This window comes from Micromys minutus, assembly GCF_963924665.1.
Source record: "Micromys minutus genome assembly, chromosome: 17".
Classification (NCBI taxonomy): domain Eukaryota; kingdom Metazoa; phylum Chordata; class Mammalia; order Rodentia; family Muridae; genus Micromys; species Micromys minutus.
This window is the reverse complement of record NC_137952.1, coordinates 34,270,857-34,293,329: the sequence shown is the minus strand read 5'-3', so window position 1 is coordinate 34,293,329 and position 22,473 is coordinate 34,270,857. Positions and strand designations below refer to the sequence as shown.

General features: G+C 50.0%; 2 protein-coding genes across 3 annotated transcripts; one reads left to right on the top strand and one right to left on the bottom strand.

Moving 5' to 3' along the window:
* Positions 1 to 355: 355 nt before the first annotated feature.
* Positions 356 to 8,888, top strand: LOC308431711 (oxaloacetate tautomerase Fahd2a, mitochondrial). The gene is made up of 8 exons (XM_080931270.1): positions 356 to 490; positions 2,719 to 2,969; positions 4,633 to 4,849; positions 6,648 to 6,707; positions 6,925 to 7,084; positions 8,332 to 8,440; positions 8,522 to 8,609; positions 8,732 to 8,888. The coding sequence occupies exons 2-8, from the start codon at positions 2,725 to 2,727 to the stop codon at positions 8,792 to 8,794; spliced, it is 942 nt and encodes a 313-aa protein (XP_080787396.1). The 5' UTR covers positions 356 to 490; positions 2,719 to 2,724; the 3' UTR covers positions 8,795 to 8,888.
* Positions 8,889 to 9,176: 288 nt separating this feature from the next.
* Positions 9,177 to 17,560, bottom strand: LOC308432006 (glycerol-3-phosphate acyltransferase 2, mitochondrial; the record flags this gene model as incomplete). Of its 2 annotated transcripts, XM_080931663.1 has the most annotated exons (21): positions 9,177 to 9,293; positions 9,587 to 9,642; positions 9,848 to 9,913; positions 10,002 to 10,122; positions 10,208 to 10,339; positions 10,667 to 10,744; positions 10,906 to 11,054; positions 11,136 to 11,394; positions 11,476 to 11,546; positions 11,948 to 12,066; positions 12,302 to 12,384; positions 12,550 to 12,672; positions 12,953 to 13,165; positions 13,255 to 13,354; positions 13,610 to 13,743; positions 14,019 to 14,118; positions 15,773 to 15,901; positions 16,095 to 16,199; positions 16,547 to 16,620; positions 17,278 to 17,391; positions 17,498 to 17,560. In XM_080931663.1, the coding sequence occupies 21 exons, from the start codon at positions 17,558 to 17,560 to the stop codon at positions 9,177 to 9,179; spliced, it is 2,406 nt and encodes an 801-aa protein (XP_080787789.1). The 2 variants fall into 2 exon arrangements, with proteins under 2 accessions (XP_080787789.1, XP_080787790.1); XM_080931664.1 differs by lacking the exons at positions 9,177 to 9,293; positions 9,587 to 9,642; positions 10,002 to 10,122; positions 10,208 to 10,339; positions 17,498 to 17,560 and having other exon boundaries at positions 9,908 to 9,913; positions 11,136 to 11,376; positions 17,278 to 17,364.
* Positions 17,561 to 22,473: the final 4,913 nt, after the last annotated feature.

Sequence of the window (22,473 nt, the reverse complement as noted above, 5' to 3'; positions counted from 1 at the left end):
TCCACGAATACAACAGATATAGACATCCCTCTCCTTGGCAGGTCAATGTTAGAGCACAAAACTGTTACTGTTCACCAGAGTTGCTTCCTGCACAACTATGAAGAGGTGCCTGGCCCAGAAGCAGCTCCTGGCTGGAGTCAGATGCTCAAAGGTCGGATGCTTTCGTTCCGGGTCTGGCTATCCCGGGGCCACCCTGGAGCCAGTAAGGGTCTCCCCAAATGCACACACTAGGCACCTGCAGGGAGCTCTGTGGCTGCAAGTACCTAGCAGCAGACAGGCAGACTTCCGGGAGGGAGCAGGCGTCCTCCTATTGGCGACAGCTTCATGACGTCACCACACCGCGACTGTGGGGTCCTATTACCCTCGGAGAAGAGTTAAGTACTTGCTACGGTACTGGCTGTGGCTTCTCTGCCGGTCCCTCTTGACCTGCAGCCTCGCAGGTGTCAGCTGACAGCGCAGGGAGCCGGGTAGGTCCGGCTGCAGCGACTAGGTAAGCTGAGGCTAGGCCAGCGCGGAGAGAGGTGAACCGGACATTGGGAAGCCTAGTGGCTGACCTCGGTTCCCGGAGAGTGGAGACCGGCAGGATCGCACGCACGGCGCTGCGCCTCAAACTGCCCTTTCCTGTGCTGTTTCCAAGGGACCCTTGTGCTGTGAATCATAGTGATTCTTACAAAACCAATAGTGCCACCTTGTCGGGTGATTTTACCTCGTGGAGCCTCTGTGCTGCTTTCTCTTCTGTGAGGCTTGTTAGAAAGATAGAGTGAAAGAACCTGTGCGCGCCCGTCACAGGTTCATCATCAGAGAAGCACGATCAGCGGCGATTAGTCTGAGGCCACAGTAACTGGCCACCCAGCGGCATGACCTATGACCACGGGCTGGTAGCAGTTAGGGCCTGAGAGGTGTCGGCAGGATTGAAATTAGATTATCTTGCTTAGGAAGTACCTTGCTTCTGAATTGAGAACTTCAATGTCATCTAGACATGTGTTCAAATACCAGTTTTCTGTATGATCCTTGAACTTTAAGCATACCAAATCCCTTACCCTATTCATCTGTAAAATTGGGCTGGCAGTACCTTCCAGGCACCGTCAAGAGAATTATAGTAGACATCACAATTGGAGCACTTGGCTTTCCTAGGACAGTACTGTCGTTTTAGTGTACGGTGTGACTGATCACATATGCCAGAACAGGCTTTGGACTGTAGCATGTGTCAAGTGACAGAACAGGAGATGGGAAGCCTTTGGTTTTCTGACCAGACTTACAAGCTGGCACTGTGGTGATCTTGAACAGGGTAGGTTGGCTTAGCCAGGTGATGACCAAGAGCCCAGGAATGAGAGAGCTATGTTTCATGGTCTTTCTCATTTTTTAGTATAAAGATGTGTGTGTGTGTGTGTCTGTCTGTCTGTCTGTCTGTCTGTCCATGTCCGTGTCCATGAGTATCCACCTTAGTTTTTTAGACAGTTTTTCATTGGCCTAGAACTCAACAATTAGACTAGAGTGGTTGGCTAGCAAGCCCTAGCAATCTACCTGTCTCTGCCTCCCTGGCACTGGGGTCAAAAGCATAGACCACTGTGTAAAAACTTTTTTACATGGGTTCTGGGGATTTAACTCATCTTTCTGCTTTCAGCGGAAGCCCCTTACCACTTTACCACTGTCTTTCTAGCCTCATACTGGTTTTAAGAGCAAGACGTCCAGAATGGAGAGGACTCTGATAAGGAATGAAGACCAGACCTAAATTAAGGCAGAGTTAGGGAATGGGTGGGGATATGGAGTGTGGGTTAGCTTGGGTGTGGCTCATGTGCCCTTCAGGCCAACCTCTATACCATAAAGACAAAAGGAACATGAGAATGAAGCTTAACTTTGGGTGGAGCCTCGAACTCAAACCATGCCCTGAACCTTTCTCGATGATATCCCAAAGCTGACCATCACTAGGCTCTTCTGAGAAGTGAAAAATCAAGCCCCTTGCATCTCTCATCTGTTCAGTGAACAGAGGCAGTGTAATCCTGTGTCCCATACACAGCAGCAACAGCGTAGGCTCAGTAGTGAAAGAGACAGACACTACTGAACCCAGGGAGTCAGCCGAGCAGTGTGTGAAGCCAAGTTTCCTGAGTCTCCCTATGCAGCAACAGCAGAACCGGGTACCTACTAGAGGGTATGGAGGGTAACTCCTAAGCCAAGGTAAGCTGCTCAGGCTTCTACCTGAGCACGTGAGCAGAAGAAAGTGTTTAAGTCAGAGGGCAGCGGGACTCAGTAAGTACTTTTTAAAAGTTGCATGAGGTCACTGAGAAGCCATTTCTAGCAATAGCCATTTGCCTAACTTGGGGCTGATTCCTAGTCCTGCACAGTTTAGCCTTCCCCAGTTAAGGAGGACTTCCCCTAAAAGCTGGATAGAGGTAGCAGCCTGGCCACCTCCATAACATCATTTCAACATCTGAGGCTTGTATACCTCAGCCACTCATACCTGTTACCACAGCCCGTGAGACAGCAGCAGGTCCAGGCTGGCCTGCTGTGCTTCCTACTTGCCTGCAGCAATGGGAACTTCCAAGAAGCACTGGTTGAGGAAAGGCTGGGATCCCCGGGCTAGCTTAAAGCCTGGTAAGCTCACCTGCGCTCTGTGTGACCAATTCCCAACTGGCAGCTGGGAATGGCGGATGGGCAAAAGAAGGATCTTCGTGATGGTTCTGCAGTCCTGTCTCCTGTGGCTTGCTTCTTTCCTTCTAGGTTTTGATGCTGGGCTCTGGTAGAAGGAGGTTGCTCTCAGCTCTGCTGCAGGTTCAGAAGAGGCCCTGTCAGCCCTCCAGAAACATGAGACTGGTACAGTTCCAGGCACCTCACCTGGAAGAGCCTCACCTGGGCCTGGAGTCAGGGATTGGTGGGGGAGTTGTGGACCTAAACACTTTTGACCCGGCACTCCCCAAGACAATGGTGCAGTTCCTGGAGCAGGGAGAGGCTGCCCTTTCAGTGGCAAGAAGGTAAGTTAGCAGGCATTCCCTCCTCCTATCTCCCTCTCCTGTCCTGAGAGTCAGAACCAGCAGGTAGCTCACTTGTTCTTTTAGTAAAGAGCTAACAGGAATATAAATCTTTTCAATTTTGAGACAGGGTTTTGCTATGTAGCCCAGGCAGGTTTGAACTAAGAGCCTCTGCCTTATACCCCCCCACCCCCCCCGCTTTTTTTTTTTTTTTTTTGTAGTCTGGAGTCTTTATTTCTCTTTGCACAGTAGGAACGGGCTCCAGCAGCTCAGGCTCTTCCTGTTAGTCCTCACGAAGTAAGCGAAGTGTGCTTCTCTGGGTGGCGCAGGCTGGCACTTCAGATGAACCCAGGTGCTCCTCTCCTTGGCTTCCTTTTCTTCTGATTCTCCTTCACCCGCTTCAGGAAGCTGTCTCTGCTCCTCGAATGCTTGATGTGCTCAGTCCGCACATTGATCTCTTGGCCAGAATCTTGCCCTTAACTTGCTCGTTGCCCTCGGCATGCTGGGTAACACTGTAGACTCCTCCGGTTTTTCCGTGGTAACACTTCCGGGGCATTCCTTTTTGAGCATTGCCCATACCCTTGATGTCTACAAGATCATCTTTTGTAGATTCACATGTATGTGGCCAAAGGAACAACTCCATGTTTCCGAAAAGGCCGAGAGAACATAGAGCGAGTGCCTCTTCTTTTTCCCTTTGTGTTTGTCATTTGGCGAGTTAACTGGAAGATGGCTGCCACGGCCAAAAAAGAAAAAAGCCTTAACTCCTTGAATGCTGGGACTGAATCAGAGGTGTATATGACCATACCTTATATAACAACACTTTGAATTTAGAGAGGGAAACTGAGGTTCAGGGAAAGTGATTAATTTATTTGATTGTGTAACCAGGACCTTTCCTCATTTTACTGCGTACCTAAAGGCTAAGTCCCCCCATTAGAGGAGCCTGGCACAAGGCCCGAAGAGAACCCTCTTGGGAAGATGGGGGCATGGTTTAGACCCTTAAGGGAAAGAGATTCCCCAAGTTTGTACTAGATTAACTGGGAGTGACCCTGACACCAGTCATGGACTAATCAGCCTAAAGAGGCAACAGTAGTTTAAAAGCACTTTAAGGTGTTTTCATCCAGCAGAATGGCAGAAATAGAAATGTTTGCCAGCACAGTGTCACAGAGCACTGTGATCCCAAATGGTCATTTTCTTAAAAGTTAGAAGCCACTTCCTTTCATGAAACCCTGTCTCAAAAAAGAAAAAAAACAAAACAAAACAAAACAAAGGTGGGGGGAGACTTTGTTTACTAGGGGAATACCAAATATGTTAAAATGCATAGCATACTCTGTCATTCATCTACAAAACCATGAGATGAGAAGGGTGTTCCACTGCAGTTGGTATGCAGGACACAGGAGTTGTCTCCAGGGAAGGACACAGTGACTAGAAGGGGTGAAGAGGTCCTTTCCACACACCTCCATGTGTGCCCTTCACATCCTCCTACATGAGCAACAATTACCCAAGCAGGGAGGAAATGAGCACTCGCTGAATACCACCGTGCTTTGCTTTAAAAAGGACTGACTCTTAGATAGGTGAAAGATCTAGAAAACTGCCGAGGAATCGCCCCAGCATGCTCTGGGATTCCCAACCTATTCCAGCTAGCCCCTTTCCTGGTTTATCTCTACAGAGCCCTGGCTACCCAGCTGCCAGTCATCCCTCGCTCACAGGTGACCTTCTTGGCCCCCATCACCCGGCCAGACAAGGTGTTATGTGTGGGCTTGAATTATGCGGACCACTGTCAAGAACAGAACGTGCGGGTGCCCAAGAATCCCATCATCTTCAGCAAGTTCTCCAGCTCTATCGTGGGGCCCTATGATGAGATCATCCTCCCACCAGAGAGTAAGGTTAGTGCTCCTAGGTCACTGGACTCCAGCATAGGAGCCATTTCCTTAGAGCAGTGGGTTCTCAGTCTTCCCAGTGCTGCAACCCTTTAATACGGTTCATGTTATAGTGACCTCCAACCAGAAAATTATTTTGTTGCTATTCAATTTTGATATTATGAATTGCAGTGTAAAGATCTGATGTGAAGAATATCTTCTATGTAACCCTGTGGTGGTAGTGACCCAAAGGTTGAGAACAGTTGTCTTAAGGGAACCTGTCACTCAGTAACAGAGTAGAGAAGACTATACTGTACTAACAGCCTCAGGTACAGGTGACAGGAGGAATTAACTCTCATCTTTCTCAATTACAAAAGTAATTTTCTACAATGAACGTGTATTAATAATGTAGATAAAGCCACCAGAGTTCCTGCTGCCCACACCTTGGTATGCACATTTTGTTTCATGTTCTCCCAGTGTGGTTTGTTCAGCTGTGTCTGCCACATGTGCACCCTGTCCCTATTCCTTTGAGAACACCTTTCATCCCACTCAGACTTCCCTAACACATTTGAGGTTGTCACATGGTTTCCTTTCCTGACACTTTGAAGAAGTTTTCTCAGTGCGCTGTGCTCAGACTCAGCTGAAGCAGTTTTCTGAGGCATCCTGCACAGGAAATGACCTGTTTCCCATTGCAGCCCATCAGGAGGCTCCCATGTCAGGTGTTGTCAAGTGTCACCATTTGTTCACTAGTTCATTTACTCTGCCATAATTGCCGTGAGGCTGGAAGGAGGTGTAGGGCCCTGGAGCTGGAGTTACAGACAGCTGTGAGCATCCCGTGTGGGTGCTAGGAAACAAACCCAGGTCCTGAAAGAACCGAGTCTCTTTAGCCTCTAATCTGTAATGTCCTCCCCGCACTATGGGCTCTCACCTTCTACCTTGTTTAGGCCTGCAGTCTCGTTTCTGTGCATACCGCAGGCCAGCTGGTGTCTAAGCTTCTGGGTGATTTTCCTCTGCCGGGACTGCAGATGTTGCCGCTGCATCCAGCTTTTATGTGCATTCTAGGGACTGAATTTGGGTCATCAAGCTTGAGTGGCCACCTTTACCTGCTGAACCATTTCCCTAGCCCTCCCACTGTGCTTTCAGTATTTATTTGAATTTCTTTTTCTTTCTTTTTTTTTTTGCCTCTTACACAACATAGATGAACCCAATTTGGCCAGTGGACCCATCCTGCTGGTTTCCATTCCCTTTGATCATATCCTTACTTTGTGGCTTTCACTGAAGGCTCTCTTGTGCTTTCTCCTGAACAAGTCAGCCATTTCCCCGAGGAGCCTGCTTCCTTGAGGGGCATGGGTAGCACGAGCTAGCACCTGGGCTCAGGTGACCTTCTATCAGCTCGTCATTACCATGAAAAACAGCCAGGAAAGAGTAAATTGTAAATTCTTTCTGGCTGAATTTTGTCCACTTGCAGAGGCTGGCATTTGTTCACATTTTGTAGCCATGTGCATTTCTTCTTGTGAGTTGCTTATTTAAGCCCCTTAAATCCATTTATTTCAGGATCTCATCTTATTTAAATGTTTTAATGCATTATAGCACATACATAGTATCAGGCACACACTAAGTGCTTGGCATCACTCTTCATTTCAGGTTCAAGAGTGATGTGTAAATGCAGTTCCCTGGTCATGTGTTCATCTCCTACTCACTTTCAGTGGTGCTGCTACCACTGCCCAGAGCGTATGGTCTCCAAGTCACACCCACATGTCACTCACTTCACCCTGAGGTCTACTTTACAGCCTCTGCAGCTCACTTGTCCTCTCCCACTTTGCAGGAAGTTGACTGGGAGGTGGAGATGGCCGTGGTCATTGGAAAGAAAGGCAAACACATCAAGGTGAGGTAGAAGGGGGCTCCCAGGCACCTCCCAGATCCTACCTCTGCTGGTCCTCACCACACCCCCACATACTGGTTCTTACACAGGAACAGTGGTCTTTCACACACCACCTTTAACTCGCTCACCCTGGTGCTAATGTGTGATAATGGCTTTGAGATTCTTTGTTCTAGAGGTTGTCACCTGTGATGTAACCTCATCTGGCCAAATCTCCCAATAGGCCACAGATGTCATGGCTCATGTGGCTGGCTTCACTGTGGCTCATGATGTGAGTGCCCGGGACTGGCAAATGAGAAATGGAAAGCAGTGGTTACTGGGAAAAACTTTTGATACTTTCTGCCCCCTGGGCCCTGCCTTGGTTACCAAGGATTCTATAGCAGGTAGGTCACTGGTCTTTTCGGCTTGTGCCCTCCAATATACAGTATGTTTGAGTGTCAGGACAAAACTGTGCTCCAGTAAGGACTATGGTTACAACTGAAACAGAGCTGCAGTGTCACTGCCGTTCCCACAGAGATCAAGTGGCCAGCCTCGGCTATCAGCTAGCTCTCAGTAGAACTTCCTTCCAGAGCCTCTTAGAGGGAGCACATCTGCAGCTGCTGGGAACTATATCCATAAAATGAACTAGAGAGAACACTACACTTGGGAGAAGGGGCTTGCTTCCTCCAGCTGTCTCCATCTGGGATAGTCCTTAAGCTGGAAGGAGTAAGACCGGCTGTTGAGCATGGTGGAGAATGGCTGTGTTCATTTTCTGCAAGGGAGATAGGAGAGCACCAATAGGACCCTGCACATCCTCTGTGCACGCATCCGTGGGGCGGAGCATGGCTCCGTGGGTGCTGCTGTCAGGGGTACAGGATAACTTGGGTATCCCCATTATCTGCTGTTCTGTGTCCCTGTCACTTTGGAGATGTTGAATCATTTTTTAGATCTACAATTACCAGCCTCTGCTGTGGATTGATGCCTGGTTTTTCCTATTTTATTTTTCTATTTTTATTTTACTGTGAAATATTAAATATGTAGAGAATTAGATAGTGTAATTCAGAACTAAACGAATGTACTATATTAATGCACTATTTTTAAGATTTTTATGTATGAGAGAACTCTATCTCTGTCTTCAGGTAAACCAGAAGAGGACATTAGATCCCATTATAGATGGTTGTGGATGCTGGGAATCGAACTCATGACCTCTGGAAGAACAGCTAGTGCTATTGAGCCATCTTTCCAGCCCCTGAATGTACTATTTTTAAAACACTGTTTTTGTATACACATACGTGCACACTATGGTCCATGGATGGAGGTCAGAGGTCAATCTGCAAGAGCTGGTTCGTTTCCTGGGTTCATATGAGTCCCAGGAATTAAACTCAGGCCCCAAGTCTTGGCAGTAAGTAACTACCTGTGAACCATGTTGCTTGGCTTGCATGCCCATCTTTAAAGGCAAACCCCACAACTGATTTTCTCCTTGTTCAGAGACTATAGGATGTCCCTCCTTTTCTCTCGACGGAATCCAGGGGACCAGTCTGTACAGGAAGTCTCAGGGTAAAGTGCTAGGCAGACATGCTCCCAAAGTTTCCTCTTTCTTTTAGGGCTGGGTGTTGGGCATGGATAACCCCGGTGTTATTTTGAATTCCAGATCCACACAATTTAAAAATCTGCTGTCGAGTGAATGGGGCGGTAGTCCAGAGCAGCAACACCAGCCAGATGGTGTTCAAGACAGAGTACCTGATAGCCTGGGTCTCCCAGTAAGTGAGCCCCACCCACTGGCACACCTGGGAACTAAACCCTCTCAGCCCACAGACTCACTTGACCCTCTGCTTCCATAGGTTTGTCACTCTTTACCCAGGGGACCTCCTCCTGACTGGAACGCCTCCAGGTGTTGGCATGTTTAGGAATCCTCCTGTCTTCCTCAAGGTAAGTTAGTTTAGAAGTGGAAACAGTGGAAAGATGAGGGCTAGGCTGTAAAGTTTGAAGCAGCCTAGGGGGGAGTGTTCAAGAGCTAAAGGCTAAGAGCCTTGTGGCCTACTGTGTTACAGAAGGGTGATGAAGTCCAGTGTGAGATTGAAGAAATTGGTGTCATCATCAACAAGGTGGTGTGATGGTGTCCCTGTAAGCTCTGGCCTTGACACCAGGTGGGATTTGTGCTCCCACCAGGCTCACTGCTAGTCCTGCCCACTTGAGGCAGGCCTTGGAAATAAACTTTCTCTCAAAGTTGCAGCTTAGCTTCTACTGTCTTTTAGCCACACACATTCCTCCCCACCTCCCATCTCTGAAGGTGGGCCATTTCACAGGGCTGATGTAAGGAGGAAGCAGATACTGGACATGTACTTCAGGCTTAGCGAAGAAACTAACCTAGTCTATTTATTACACCAAATGATGAGCAAACACAGGTTTTGTAGGTTCAGGCTAGCTGTGTCCTGACCAGAAGACACACACTTAAGTTCTAGGCTGACAAGTCCCATTAGGTTCCACTCGGAGGCTCTAACTGCAGATGAACTGTCGGATAAATTGTTCCAGCTTGTCCTGATTGTCCCTGCTGGCAAATGTAGGGGACAGGTGGAGCTGGGGTCCTGTAGGGCTGGGCATTTGCTGTAGTACCTGAACCATAAGATGGATTGTAAGTACCCTTGCTGAGGGGACAGTGCCCCAGGACCAAGCTTGTCCCCCAAAAACCTACAGTGATGCCCGACTGTGATACTACTTCTTGATATAGCAGTGGTGGGGAAGTCAATCCTTTGTGGACCAGGAAGATTTCCTTCCACTCTGGCATTCATTAGGATGCTAGACCGTACCACCACCATGGGTGGAAGAAAAAGGTGGTTTCCCTGAACAGTTCCAGCATGGTGCAGAGGGTAAGGTCAGGGACAGGATGGTGATATGGCCCCTCTTACCCCCAGGTCTTTGAATGTCCAGATTGCACTGATAGCGAGATTTGGGTCAGCACACTCTGGAGGGAAGAGAAATAATAAAAGTTCTAAGGCAGCCCAGGAGCCACTGGGAGAGCAGGACTTCCTCCTTTGAGAGGAAGACCAATGAGGGCCTACATGGGACTAAAGATCCTTCCCTGGAGTCAGGCAGCCACTGCCCAGCAGGGGGCAGCAGTCACCAGCAAACCTACTCCTGGGGAGCCTGGGATGGGGCTTGGAACTCACCAAAGATCCCTTCTTCCTGGGCAGAGGCCTGTAAAAACTGGAACAACTTTTCTGAGTAGTTCACCTCTGCAGAAGAGATTAGACCTAGACCTCAGCTCTTGTGGGACTGAGGCCCACCTTCAACACTGCCAGGGAAGAGTGTTCAGGGCCTTACCTGAATCTGGCAGCTGCCCCAAGTGGAGGAAGGTGGCTGCCTGTGCAAAGGCCTTGAGTATTGGACTGAGCAGGCGGCAGAGGAAAAGGAAGAAGTCAGGGCATCGAGACTGTTGGCTAAGCTGGGGAGAGACCAGAGTGAGGAGGGTGGGCTCTCATGTACCGAACCTCCTCCACCTGCCTCCCAGGGTAGCTTCTCCCACATACCCTGAAGCAGCGTCCCCCTGGCTCCTCGAAGTCATCACTCTCACTGTCGGTAAAGTCCCCACTTGGTTTCCATAGCAGCTTTGCACTCAGATGCTGTCTTCCAGTGTCACAGGCCGGCCGGGAGCCTGGGGTCTGGGAGAGTTATTGGTTTGGTCCCTAGTAAGGCTGGGCAGAAAGCAGCTCTACAGCCCTCATATCTGGTGTTGACAGGTCAAAGCAAGTCTGGGAAGCCCAACAGGCTGTTCAAAGCTACTTGGGCCAAGTACCCAAGCTCACTAAGAAATGTGGGGGCAAGAAGGTATAGAGAGAACCTTAGAGCTACACACACCAAAGTGGCATGAGACACATATGCTCAGTACGCATAGGTTTCCATGTGCTGGGCCAATGGCAGTGCACTCCCAGAGCACACCTGGGTCAGAGAAGCAGTCCAGGGCACTGGCACTTGGGATGAGAGCATACCTCCTCTGCAACCAGGAGCCCACACTGGATGAGCCGATCCAACACTTCCTGACAGTAGCAGTAGGAAGACTGGCAGGGCTGTAGGAAGAGAAGCACCAATGCCCTTCAAAGAACAACCATGGGGAGAAGGTTCTGTTGGCAGAATCCTGACCAGAGGTAGTTGGAGGCCAAGATCACTACCACAGGAGGTTGTAAAGACAAGGCCCAGGGTCCTGCTGAGCTAGGGGAGGGAGTCTGACCTGGGGCAGCAGTAGGTCTTGAGGTAGCAGGTGCAACAGCAGTAGGATCTGGCGGTACAGTTCATTCTGACTCAGTAGCTCTATGCCCTGCAGTTCCCAGGGCCCCTCGGGTGGCACTCTGCCTGCCAGCAACCCCCGCACTGCACAGGCTGGAGAGATGACAGCATAAGAAGGGGACCTTTCCCTTCTCCCCTGCTCATGCATCCCAACCCTGCTGATCCCAGACTCACCACCCACAGCTTCGCTCAGGAAGGTAGGCAGCAATTCCGTACTCAAGCGTGCCAGATGTGTGAGGCCTGGGCCAGGCCGTGGCACCACCACCAAGTCGCCTTGGTGGACATGCAGCAGAACCACGTGTGCCCTCAATAGACTCAGTGTATGTTGAGCCAGGCACCGCAGCTGCCCTGAGAAGCCCACATCAAAACCTCGGAGCAATGTCTCCTCTGTCAGCCAGGAGAATTCCCCCAGGAGCTGTGTCAGGACCACACCCTGGAGACAAAACAGGCCTGAGCAGAGGGCCACGCACCACACACTGCCCTGTCCTGCCCTGGGCCCCACACAGCGCCCTACCTTTCGGTGCTTCAGCAGCAGCAGTGTTGCCATGATGGCTGTGCTCATCACTGCTGAGCTGGCCACGCTGGCTGCGGAGAGAAGGCATAGAGAGCTGGATCTCTCCAGACACAACCCAAAAGGAAGCAGTATCACCTGTGTTGTAAGCTAGACCAACGCCAACAGCATGCCAGAGTGACATCTGATCAGCGAGTCCCCTCTGCAAGCACATGCTGCTCCTCTACTCAGTAACCAGCGTCCCCACAGCTAAGGACACTGCTGGGGCATCTGAAATGATCTGGCAGAGAGCCTTTGGCTCAGACACACCTGTTCCCCACCTCCCTGGATGTCCCACTCTCCTGGTGTCTCGTGTGCTGTGAAGGGGGTAGAGATCAGGTGCTACCACCCCTGGGGTCCTGATAACTAGTTTTTTCTTATCTACAGAGAAAGTACTGTTCAAGTCTCCAAAGGTGCAGATCTGGGTTTCCCTCACCACTCAGAACATGCCGGCTCAGTCTTCTGACTAGGAGCTGGTCCTCTTCTTTGAGGGCCAGGAGGAGGCCAGTTGATGGGGTCCACTCCTGCTCCTTCTCAGTGTCTGGAACAACACTACTGTGGTAGACACATATCAAAGAATGAAACTGGACTGAAATGTCCCGAGTCAGAAGCTTTCCAAAGTCACAGCTCTTCTCCCCACGTCCTAGGAGAATTCATATAACCCTCCCAACTTCCAGGCCTATGTGCCACCCTACACTTAGTGTTGGGTATCTGGTGTTGATGTTCTGGGATGGACAGAGTTTAAGAGCCACCTGCCTCCCTCCAAGACCCACACATCTGTGCTCCTTACCATTCACCTAGCACAATGGGCTGCAACAAGTGTTCCAGGGTCTGCCTGCTACCCCAGCAACTTCTAGCATTGATGGTGTATTCCTGCCCAGGACAAAGATGTGTGGTCTGCTGCTGCCACCCCAACTCACACACCCTCCCTTAAGAAACCTGTACACAAGCCATCCAAGAGAAAATACTACCCTCACAACGGCTCTGAAGGCCAAACCACCACAAAGGTTATCCCGGCCTTTCCCAAAGGTTTTATACCTGGAGAGAAAATGGCTGGGCCAGGTGCACCCGGACACAGACTTTACGGTTGCAGCCCCAGCAGTTACACAGTCTCCGAAAGACAGCCAAGGCTCCTGTCCATAGCCCCAGTGGAGCCAAGTCCTGCAGGGAATAAAAAGCTGCACATGTATTTCCTTGGACAAATCTCCGGGCTACTACCCTTCCCACCCTCCACACTGTTCACTGCTCCCCTCCAAGTCCTGTCTTTCCACCCACCATCTCTATTGTGGGGCAAAGACCTTGGGAGCCACTATAGGATAGTGACTGTAGGGACAGTCCTTTAAACATGTCACATCCAATTTGACTTCAGCCCTAAAGGAGCCCAGCCACAGAACATATTGTGCTACCCAGAACTGGTATCTACTTGGACCCCAGGTCTCACATGATTCATGTTACATGGTGTATCTGGAACCAGGTCATAGGCAATGGCAACTGGTACCAGTGTGGCATCTGGGATGATGCCTGCCTGAACTGCCTGGACTACCAGTCCTAGCCAGGCCTGGCCCAGAGCGGAAAGCCGGGGTCCTGGGTACCCAGGGGGCTCTTCCAGGAAGATGATCAGAGGCTGACCACTAGTAAGTAGCTGTTCCACAGTCTAGAAGAGAAGATGGGCATCAAGGCCAGATCAGCAGCAGACCCCTATACCCTTGGCCCACCCAACACATAACCACTAGGAACACTCACTGCACGGACCACAGCCCTTGCAAGAATGCCCTCTGAGCTGTCCAAGGAGAGGTTGGCCTCTGGGGGCAGGAAAAGTCCCCCAAGTTTCCTCAGTAGAGCTCTGTGAGCACAGGACAAAGTCTAATGAGAAGGGGCTCTGAAGGAGGGGCCGGGCCCAGAGGCCTACAAGGGCCTTGATTCTTCCAGGCCTATCTGTCTAGACACTTGAAGTAGCCATGGTCCAGGGACCTGTAGCCACCCTTCCATTTAAGACTACAAGCTGGGCTGCCATACAGCTGAAAATAGGCTGAGAAGGCAAAATGACCTCTGTCCCACTTCTCCAGCTAGCCCCCCCAACCCCCTTTCCCCATCATACCTGAGAGCAGGGGAACAGGTTTGGGAGTCCAAAGCCACACGGACCATACCGAGGCCTTGGGAGAACAGTACGAAAGGCAGTAGGAACCCATCCAAGAGAGACTTGTGTGTAGAAAGGAAGACAAGTGGAGAGCCCTGCTCCAGAGACAGAAAGAAGGAAATGTCCATGCTAAAAACACAGCCAAACCCCAGCACCTGCAAGTCCCACACATTTCCCTAAGGTAAACATGCCTTCCCACAACTTTAAGATAATACAGTGGCTTGTTTCAATGGCTGCTGAAACTGAAGGTGGGGCAGGAAACCCTGTAGGAGCAGGACTGAAATATGGCAGCAGGGTTGTTTAGGCAGTGTGGACTTTCTCTAACAGCTGGTGCGGCCTGGATTCACCTGTTCAGTATGGTCTGGCTTACCTCCTGGACAGCCTTACGGACCATCTTCATCTGTCCCTTGTGAAGTTGTACATTCAGGAAGAGGCGGTTCAGGAACCACAGCAGTGCCCAGCTGAACAGCCTTGGAAGCAATGCCAGCATGAGGTGCAGCAGGGTCACCTTCTACAAGGCTCAACCCTACAGCTCCCCAAAAGGTTGCCCAGAAATCCTCTAAGGCAAGCAACATAACTGCCCACATTCAACAGGAGAGGAAAGAGAGTGAAGGTCACATCCTGCTGAACAGTAGACAATGCTAAGTGGGTGCCAGAGCTATAAAGTTCCTGATGCCACAGACCACACTTGTGAGGTACTGACTCTTACAAGACCTCAGGATTCAGCTGGCTCACATCGGACATGACTTCTGCCTTCATTAGCTAAAGAAGACCGAAGAACCAGACTGACCCACACAGAACCCAGTCAGCCTATGTTCACCAACTACCAGGAAAAGTGGAGCAAAGGGAGGTGATACAAGGAGGGCAGGGCTTGCTGCATTTGCTCTTATGCCCAGTAGGGGGACCATTTGTTACCAAAGTAGTTAACAGGAAAACTGGTGGAGCAGCAGCAACTCTACATCTGATGGAAGCAGTGACATGTGGAAACACTGGAGTGCCGTGTGCTGTGAATGTTGTGCTGTGGTGCACAGATGAAGCAGGAAGCCCACTGGAATTGTGCTTCGGAGCTCCTACACAAGGGCATGAGGCCTAGGGCCTGAAAACCTCAACAGTCAAAAACTGTCACAGTGGACTGGTCAAGGTCACCAGCAGCCTGTACTGCCATTTCACTTAAGACAGCTGAGCCTCACACAACCCTAAGCTCCCTTTCCATCAGCAGCTTAACACATCCTCTGGCTTTAACCATAAACTGTGTGTTACAGCTCTGCAAATATATGTCCTTCTTCTGAGCTCCCAGACCTATAGAGACAACCAAGCCCAAGACAGTTACTGGAACTCTTTCAATCCAAACATCCGTCCAAGGCCAATGCCCTCCTCACAAAGCCTGACACTCATATGCACACTTAGATACTAGGCTGGAAATGGATTTCCTATCTTTTTCTCCTTTCCTCTCACCAGCTCCAGTCCACCAGTCGGTCTATTCGTGAGTCCTCTCATTTACCACCTTAATTTCTTGAACTACTCTTTCCAAGCTCGTAAGTCAGCTCTGCAGACAGGCAGGTCTCTGCTCTTGATCCCAAACCCGTCATTTTGCCGCTTTCCACTTGGAACTGTTGAACCGTTCGTTGGGCCTCTACTCACTTGGCTCCAATCTGGTTCCTTTTACATCTCAAATCCTCCAGCTGCCCCGGCTTCACTCATCAGCTTCCAACCTTGTCACCATCTCCAGTGAACCTGGCCCTTTCCTGCTCAAGGCCTTGAATGAGGCCTTTCCCTCTAAAGAGACCATTCCTTATGTTTACTCCTGTGCCTTCAGGGCTGGCTTTCTTCCCTCCTGGCTCTAACTACAATATCTGCCCTCCTCCTGGATATTCTGGATCTTTCCCGTTCCGTTCTTTGACCAACTGTACTACTGTCCACCTCTTTCACATTCCCTGCACCTAAGCATGCAGATCTGTTCTATACGAACATAGGGAAGGGCTGCAGTAGGCTATAGCCCATTCTGGTAAACATCTTCCAATACTCAGGAAGAATATTTGGTGGTTTCCCAAGCTCAGCTAACATCCACTCTCCAGAAGGGGCAGAGGCCTCAACCTAAGAACATATGCCCCTCACCATAGTTACCTGAGCAAGAAGGGACGGGGTGTGGTCTGAATGTGGCCCAGGATGCGATGTACCTCCTTCTTCACTAGGTCAGGTGCCTGGCCTTCTCCAGCTGCTCCTGGAACCCTCCCCAAGAGGAGGTTCTGTACCCTGGTGAGGTTAAAGAGACAGTGTTGGGCTACCAATCGTCTCCCTAGTCACTCCTCCAATGCATAGCCAGAAAAGTCTGATATGGGCCAAAACAGAGATAACATTCTAGAAGTCTTGCCCAGCCAGCCCTGGCCATCCTGATCTACAGCCTTTAAGTATCCCACAAATGCCAGACTCTGATCTGCCTCCTCACCCAGTGTTTTCCATGATCTTCTGGGAGGAATCAGAGCTGGTGGGTATGTGCTGCTCCAGGGACCATAGGAAATAGCAGAGCCTGCGAACCAGCCAGCCCCGAAACCTGGGGGAAAGATGGTTCAGAGGACTCCCCAGAGTCCACAGAGGTCAATTCATCAGAAAGGGGTTGCACCCCAGTCTCATGCCCCAGGACCAAGCTCTACCATGGAACAACAGAAACAAGCAAGCAAACAAACAAACCCCACTTGCCTATATGGGCCTTAGTCCCACCCTTCTTTCCCACTGAGGGGGCACAGGAGCTCGACACCTATGGGCAGCCCATCTGTGTACATAGAAGGACTGTGTACAAGAAGCTTGCCTCCATTTGCTATGGCCCTTCCTCTTTCCACTGCAGAAGGAAATGATACCACAGAGGGAGGGCCCACCACCTGCCCCAACAGCTCTGACTACCTGGTGTTCTCCTCCTTCACAAGGATCACATTGCAGAAGCCCAGATCCATTATGCTTCTGTGGAAGAGGGACTCCTGTCCAAGAGGGAAGGGACAGAATGTCCTAGGGTGCTTTTGCAAGTCACATCTGTACCCTGTCCATCTAGCCTCTACCTGGTGGCCCTTTGAGTCTACCAGAAGAAAGGTATAGAGTACTTCTCCCATGAGATATCTAGGCTGAGATCATAGTGTTGGCTCAGAAAGGAAAGGTCGCCATGCTTAAAATGAAGCCACTGTCCTCTTGTTTGGAGTTGCCCTCCTAGAGATAAGCACATTAAGACCCTGAGTAGGGGTTTTAACTCATCTGGAAAAGAGAATGTGCATCTTGAGTCTCCATTAGAATGCTGAACCCTCTTGGCACCAGCATGTGATACAGACGTGCAAGAGATGCTAAGTGCTATGGGAGTCCAAGTGGACAGTGTCCCCAAACTGGCGAGAATTGGGTTTATTCCAGCCTTGTGGACATAGCCTAGCTCTCCTGAAGACTCCTATCCACATCCCAACAACAGACCCCAGTACATATCCATTCCTCAATAGACCCCGGTATATCCATTCCCCTAACAGGCAAGGGCATGACGCATGCAGTGAATGATCAGGCTTGGAAAGACATGAGGGGGCAGCTGCCCAGGATCCTCACTCCCAGAACCAAGACAGCCTAAGCTTCAAGGGAGGCCCATCCTTACCATCACTTACCCAGCTCTTAGGAGTACAGGTCTGACAGCAGCGACCCATAAAGGGGCGGTACTTCCCCAGGAATGGAGTGATGGCCTCCATCTTCATCCCAAAGCCCGAGGACCAAAGGCTGGTCTGGAAGTGATTAAACTCAGGGTCCATGACAGAGGAAGGGGCACATCAGGAGTGAAGGTCACAGAGGGCCAGTGGGAGGGCAAAGGGTGTGAGAAACCCACACTACCTCTTGACCAGTGTCGTTGTTGTTCTGCTGGGCTTGGGGGTTGGATTTCAACAGGGTATCCATAAAGGCCTGTACGATCAGTGAATGACGCACTGTGACTCTCTCCACACACGCCTGACCTGGAGAAAAGGTAAAAGGCTGGAAGTTCATGGAATCTGATCCACACCCAGAATCCATCCCAAGACACACAACAGTTAAACAAGCCATCAGCAGTGAGGATGACTGCCAGGAAACCAGAGGCTGGGTCTGATCAAATCCCTGTCACTGACCCAAATGGTCCCTCCATGAAGTGAGCTGTACTTGAAAAGACAGGGGCTCCCTCAGGCCAACATGAAGAGTGGCTATCTTCTGTCCACCTACCCTAGTGTGTCCTAACAGCACCTGGGATTGTAATGGCAGCTTAAGGCTCTCACTGTAGAAGGAAAAGCCTGGGCTGGGCTGGATTATACCAGCAAGAAGAGGATACAAGGAAAAGGCTACTCTCTCCGAACACCTGTCCCGCTCATCAGCCCTCTCAGGACCTCAGATCCATTATGCTTCTGTTGAAGAGAGGCTCCTGCCCAAGAGGCCCCTTACCGTGATCTCCCACCATATCCATGGTGAACGGACTAGCCTAATTATTTATATTCTTTCCCCCCACACTCAGTCACATTAACTGCATGCCAGCCTAAGGGTGACTTCTTGAGTGTTGAAACCACACATTCTGCTAGTTCATGTTAGTTCATGACACATCTAAATTTTTTTTCCCTGCGAGTTCCAGGGCCCAAGGCAGCCAGAAAAGCAGCCTTGTAGAGTCCTCAGAGGTTCCATTTCACTCCCTTCACATCATCTGAAAACTGTCCTGAGGGTAAGAGTTGCAAATAACTCATGTGTAGACCCAGCCATTCGGTGCTACAGAAAGGGCCCAGGAGAGCCAGATGCCTGTGACTTAGTTTCCAGGGATTCCTCTGCTCCTCCTCCTCTCCCCTTGGTGCTGTTTAGCTCCATGTAGCCAAGCAGTAACGGGATCCTGATTCATGTATACAGAGGTTCTGGAGATCTCATTTTGGATGCATTCCCTACTTTGAAAAACATTCTCACAGCCCCCTTCAGACCCTAAGCACAGAGAAGACCAAAATCAGGACCAACAATGTAAGAAGGCTTACCTTCTCTGCAAGGAAACTTCTGACACTCCTCAGCCCTGAGACTCCTAACCTCAAAATCTAACCCCACTGACTGATGCTAGCCCTCAAAAGACAGAGTAAAAGACGAGACAAGGAGCAGTTCTCATGAGCCAATTAAGCCATCTATCTACCTAGCTCATGAAATCCAGGTCAGTTTGGGGACATATGTCACTCATGTTTTTTAAGGCAGTGCCTTGCTATTTTGCACAGACCGGCTTTGAAGTCTCTATCTTCCTTCCTCTGTTTCTCAAGCACCAGTATAACACACGTCTGGCACGCAAGATTCCGGAGTGACGGCCACTGGCAGTCTCTGCAGATGAACACCCTTTCCCCAAGGCCCAGTACAGTTCACCTGTACCTTCTCACCGGCTATATGATATGCTTAAAAGTTATAAATTAAGGCCAACATTTAAAAGCAGAGAGCTTGTTACATAAAGAGCGGGGGTTTCCAGGAGCTGCTGTAAAAATAACCTTGAGATGTGGTATCTCTGTGCAAATACTCAACGGGGGCTCGGCTTGGAGGGCGCCCAGAAGCCACGTCCCTGTCACTGTGAGTCTTCCCCACCAGCACTACACAGGTGACTTGGTGCCTGGCTCCTGGATAGCTCTTCACCAAAGGCTAAAATGCAACACACACACCCTCAATGTTCCTGCCCTACTAAGCATCACAGAACTTAATTTAAAAGGCTCAGCTCTAAAAGATACCCTTATGAAGCTTGCAAGGAAAGCGCGCCCCTCCCCCAACCAAGATGGAGGAGAGGGCCTATCTCAGAGGGGGCACCGCAAGTCCAGCCTTGCCCACTGTTCTGAGTCTCGGATGTCAGAAGCCAAGCAAAGGGCAAAGTGGGGCTCTCCTGGGCCACCTGCTTGCTCCTAAGGGTTTGTCTGCATGACAGGCCCAGCAACAGGACTGCCTACCGGTCTGAGTCCCTATCAGTCCCTTCCTGACCCAAAGCCTAGCCCGGCCCGGCCCGGCCCGGCCTAGTCCAATCCAGCACATGAGTCTCACGAAGCTCACCTCACACCAGCCACCAACTCCCGCCAAACAGCCGCGTGACTGAGCCGGCTAAGCAGGAAACGGGGCTCTGCGCATGCACGGCAGAAGCTGCCGACACAGCCAATCAGAACGCGCTGGGTCCGAAGCCCCACCCCCTGACACCCAATCCGCTCAGCTGGGCTTGCTCTCTGTACCCTCTGTACTGGTGATCCAGTGATCCTGTGATTGCGGCTCCCTCCACCCTCATTACCTCTCACCCACAACTCTGCAAGTGTTGAGAGTTTGTGGGGAGAGGACATTCTGGCTCTGCTTACGGCCCTGCTTATCCTTCTAATTTGAAAGTGTGGGATGCAGAGGACCCAAGGGCTGGAGGGGAGTCTTAAAAAGTGTGTGGGGAGGATAGTATACACCTTTCATCCCAGCACTCAGAAAGCAGAAGCTGATGGATCTTTATGAGTTCGAGTCTAGCCTGTTCTACATAGCAAGTTCCAGGTCACCCAGAACTACATAGTGAGACCCTGACTCAAAATAAATCGTGTGTGTGTGTGTGTGTGTGTGTGTATAATTTATATATGTTCACATGTGGCTTTGTGGGGATATGCACATATGTGGTCAGAAGAGAGCATTGGATCTGGAACGGGAGTTACAGAGCCTAGTGGTTCTTCATGAGTGCTAGGAACCAAATGCCAGACCCATAGCAGAAGGTGAGAACCAATTCCCTCCAAGTCATCTTTTGACTTCCTCACTCACACAAACTAAATACATGTAAGTTTCTTAAAAGGAGAAATTGAACTGATCATTAACACTTAACCATTCTCTGCTTCCTGCCTGAACAGGATGTTGTCAGCTGCCTCTCGGTCCTGCCTGCTATTCCTTTCCAGCCAAGATGTCCAGTGCCCTCAAACTGTGAACCACAACATACCCTTCTTTCCTTAAGTTGCTTTCTGTCAGGTATTTGGGTACAGCAACAGGGAACATATATAAAGATGACAGCCACCGAGTGTGGTGTCCTTTGGGTAATTCCTCACTTTGGTGTCAGCTCTGAGCACTCTAGAACAAAGACCAAATGGGTTCCTTCATCATTTCATTGTTGCCAGCAACCCAGCAAGAGACCAGCTTTGAAACATCTCCACAGGGCTGGAAAGGTGACTCAGCAGTTGAGAGTTCATATTGCTCTTCTGGAGGACCTGAGTTCTCACAGCTCCCTGTAACTCCAACATCAGGGATCTAACACCTTCTGGACTCCTCGGGTAACTCCACTCACATGCACACACCCACACACACACTCACACAATTTAAAAACAACAACTTTAAAAGGTAGTGCAATATAACATAAATAGAGGGAAGATTCCATGTAAGCCCATTGCCCACATGACAGCCTATGGGCTCTAGTTTCAATACCCGTGAGGCCATGGGCCCCCAAAGATCTGGCTCTTATTCCTAATTTCTGCCTCTCCTTCATCTATGTTCTCCTTAAGGTTATATAACCACTGTTCGCCCTTCTTTGTGCCACTTTGTGCCCCTCAAGGCCTAAGTCTGTGTCCACTCAATTCTACAAAGTTAATGTTATTCTAGTACACACAGGTCTTGTGCCCTGGTTTTTTGTTTGTTTTGATGCTGGTCTCAAATTTGCTGTGAAACAGAGGATGGCCTTGAACTCCTGATCTTTCTGTCTCTTCCTCTTCAGGAACAGCATTCCCAGCTTAAGAAGTTGTGTCTGGCTCCTATGTTAACTGTTGCTTTGTATCATAGTGCACAGTTCACAACAAGAAGACTCAGAAACTGAAAGAAAAAAAAAGCAAGCAAGCAAAAGGAAACCCCATTATTTAGAAATAGCAAGTCCCCCCCCCCCCAGGTGCAAGTCTGGATGTCTCCCAAGAACACCATCTGGGAAGAAAGGTGAGTTTATGTGGTTGTTTGTGAGCACCCCTCACCTTCTTGGAGAGACCTCATGCTGAGAGGGAGCCCAAAGTAGCTGCTTCTGACTGGAAATTTCCATGGGTAGGGACAGTGGGGTCCAGGGCTGTATTTAGCAGAGTTCTGGCCTCAGCTGCACTGCTGCTTTAGAAAGGCTGTGTACAGTGGCCACAGCTGTCTGCAGTAATTTGGGCACAGAAAGACGAGTACACTGTAGACATGGATCAGACTTTGGTGCTGAAGATTTGGCCAGCATTCTGTAGCAGGTCCAGGGCTACATGGTGTGATGAGACCTGCAGGCCAAGTGCTATACACACTGATGGTCTGACTCGATCCTAGGAGACACGGAAACTCTCCTCTGCTCAGCCCACAAACCATGAACTGAGAAAACCTCTCCCTGGACATAGGTACTGCCCCAAAGATCCTGACTCATGGAACTGGCTCCTAGGGCCCAAAAGGATGCAGGCCCTCCCATGGTGGAGCACACATTCACGTGTTACTTCTGGGTGTTTCTAGAAGAAATGAGTATTGTGTGAGCTGCTCACCCCCACTTGTGCGGACAGTACATGATCTACCAAGAGTTGAGACAGAGGGGAGAGGAAGGGCCATCAGGTCTAGAGCTGGGATACCAACCTTCTTCTTACTAACAATGTGATATATTCAAGGACTCCCAGAAGATCCTCTATTATGCCAGAAACTCTGAGGACAGCTACCCTCATGAGGTAGCCATTGATAGGGCTTGGCCTCTACATTGTAGATCCCTTCCTTCATTCAGAATCTTCCTTATGGTCTTGTAAACACTGGCAAGACACAGCTGAGAATGGAGAGCTCAACAGAGTCTGGGTGTTGGTAGGAAAAGGTGGCAGAATTCATGCTGAGAGCAGCTCATAGCATCTACC

What these genes read in the sequence shown, in the direction of transcription:
- LOC308431711 (XM_080931270.1), top strand. Translation starts at nt 2,725, where the DNA reads ATGCTGGGCTCTGGTAGAAGGAGGTTGCTCTCAGCTCTGCTGCAGGTT. An exon ending in GCCCTTTCAGTGGCAAGAAG is followed by an intron (nt 2,970 to 4,632) that starts GTAAGTTAGCAG and finishes TTATCTCTACAG; the next exon opens with AGCCCTGGCTACCCAGCTGC. An exon ending in TACCAAGGATTCTATAGCAG is followed by an intron (nt 7,085 to 8,331) that starts GTAGGTCACTGG and finishes TTTGAATTCCAG; the next exon opens with ATCCACACAATTTAAAAATC.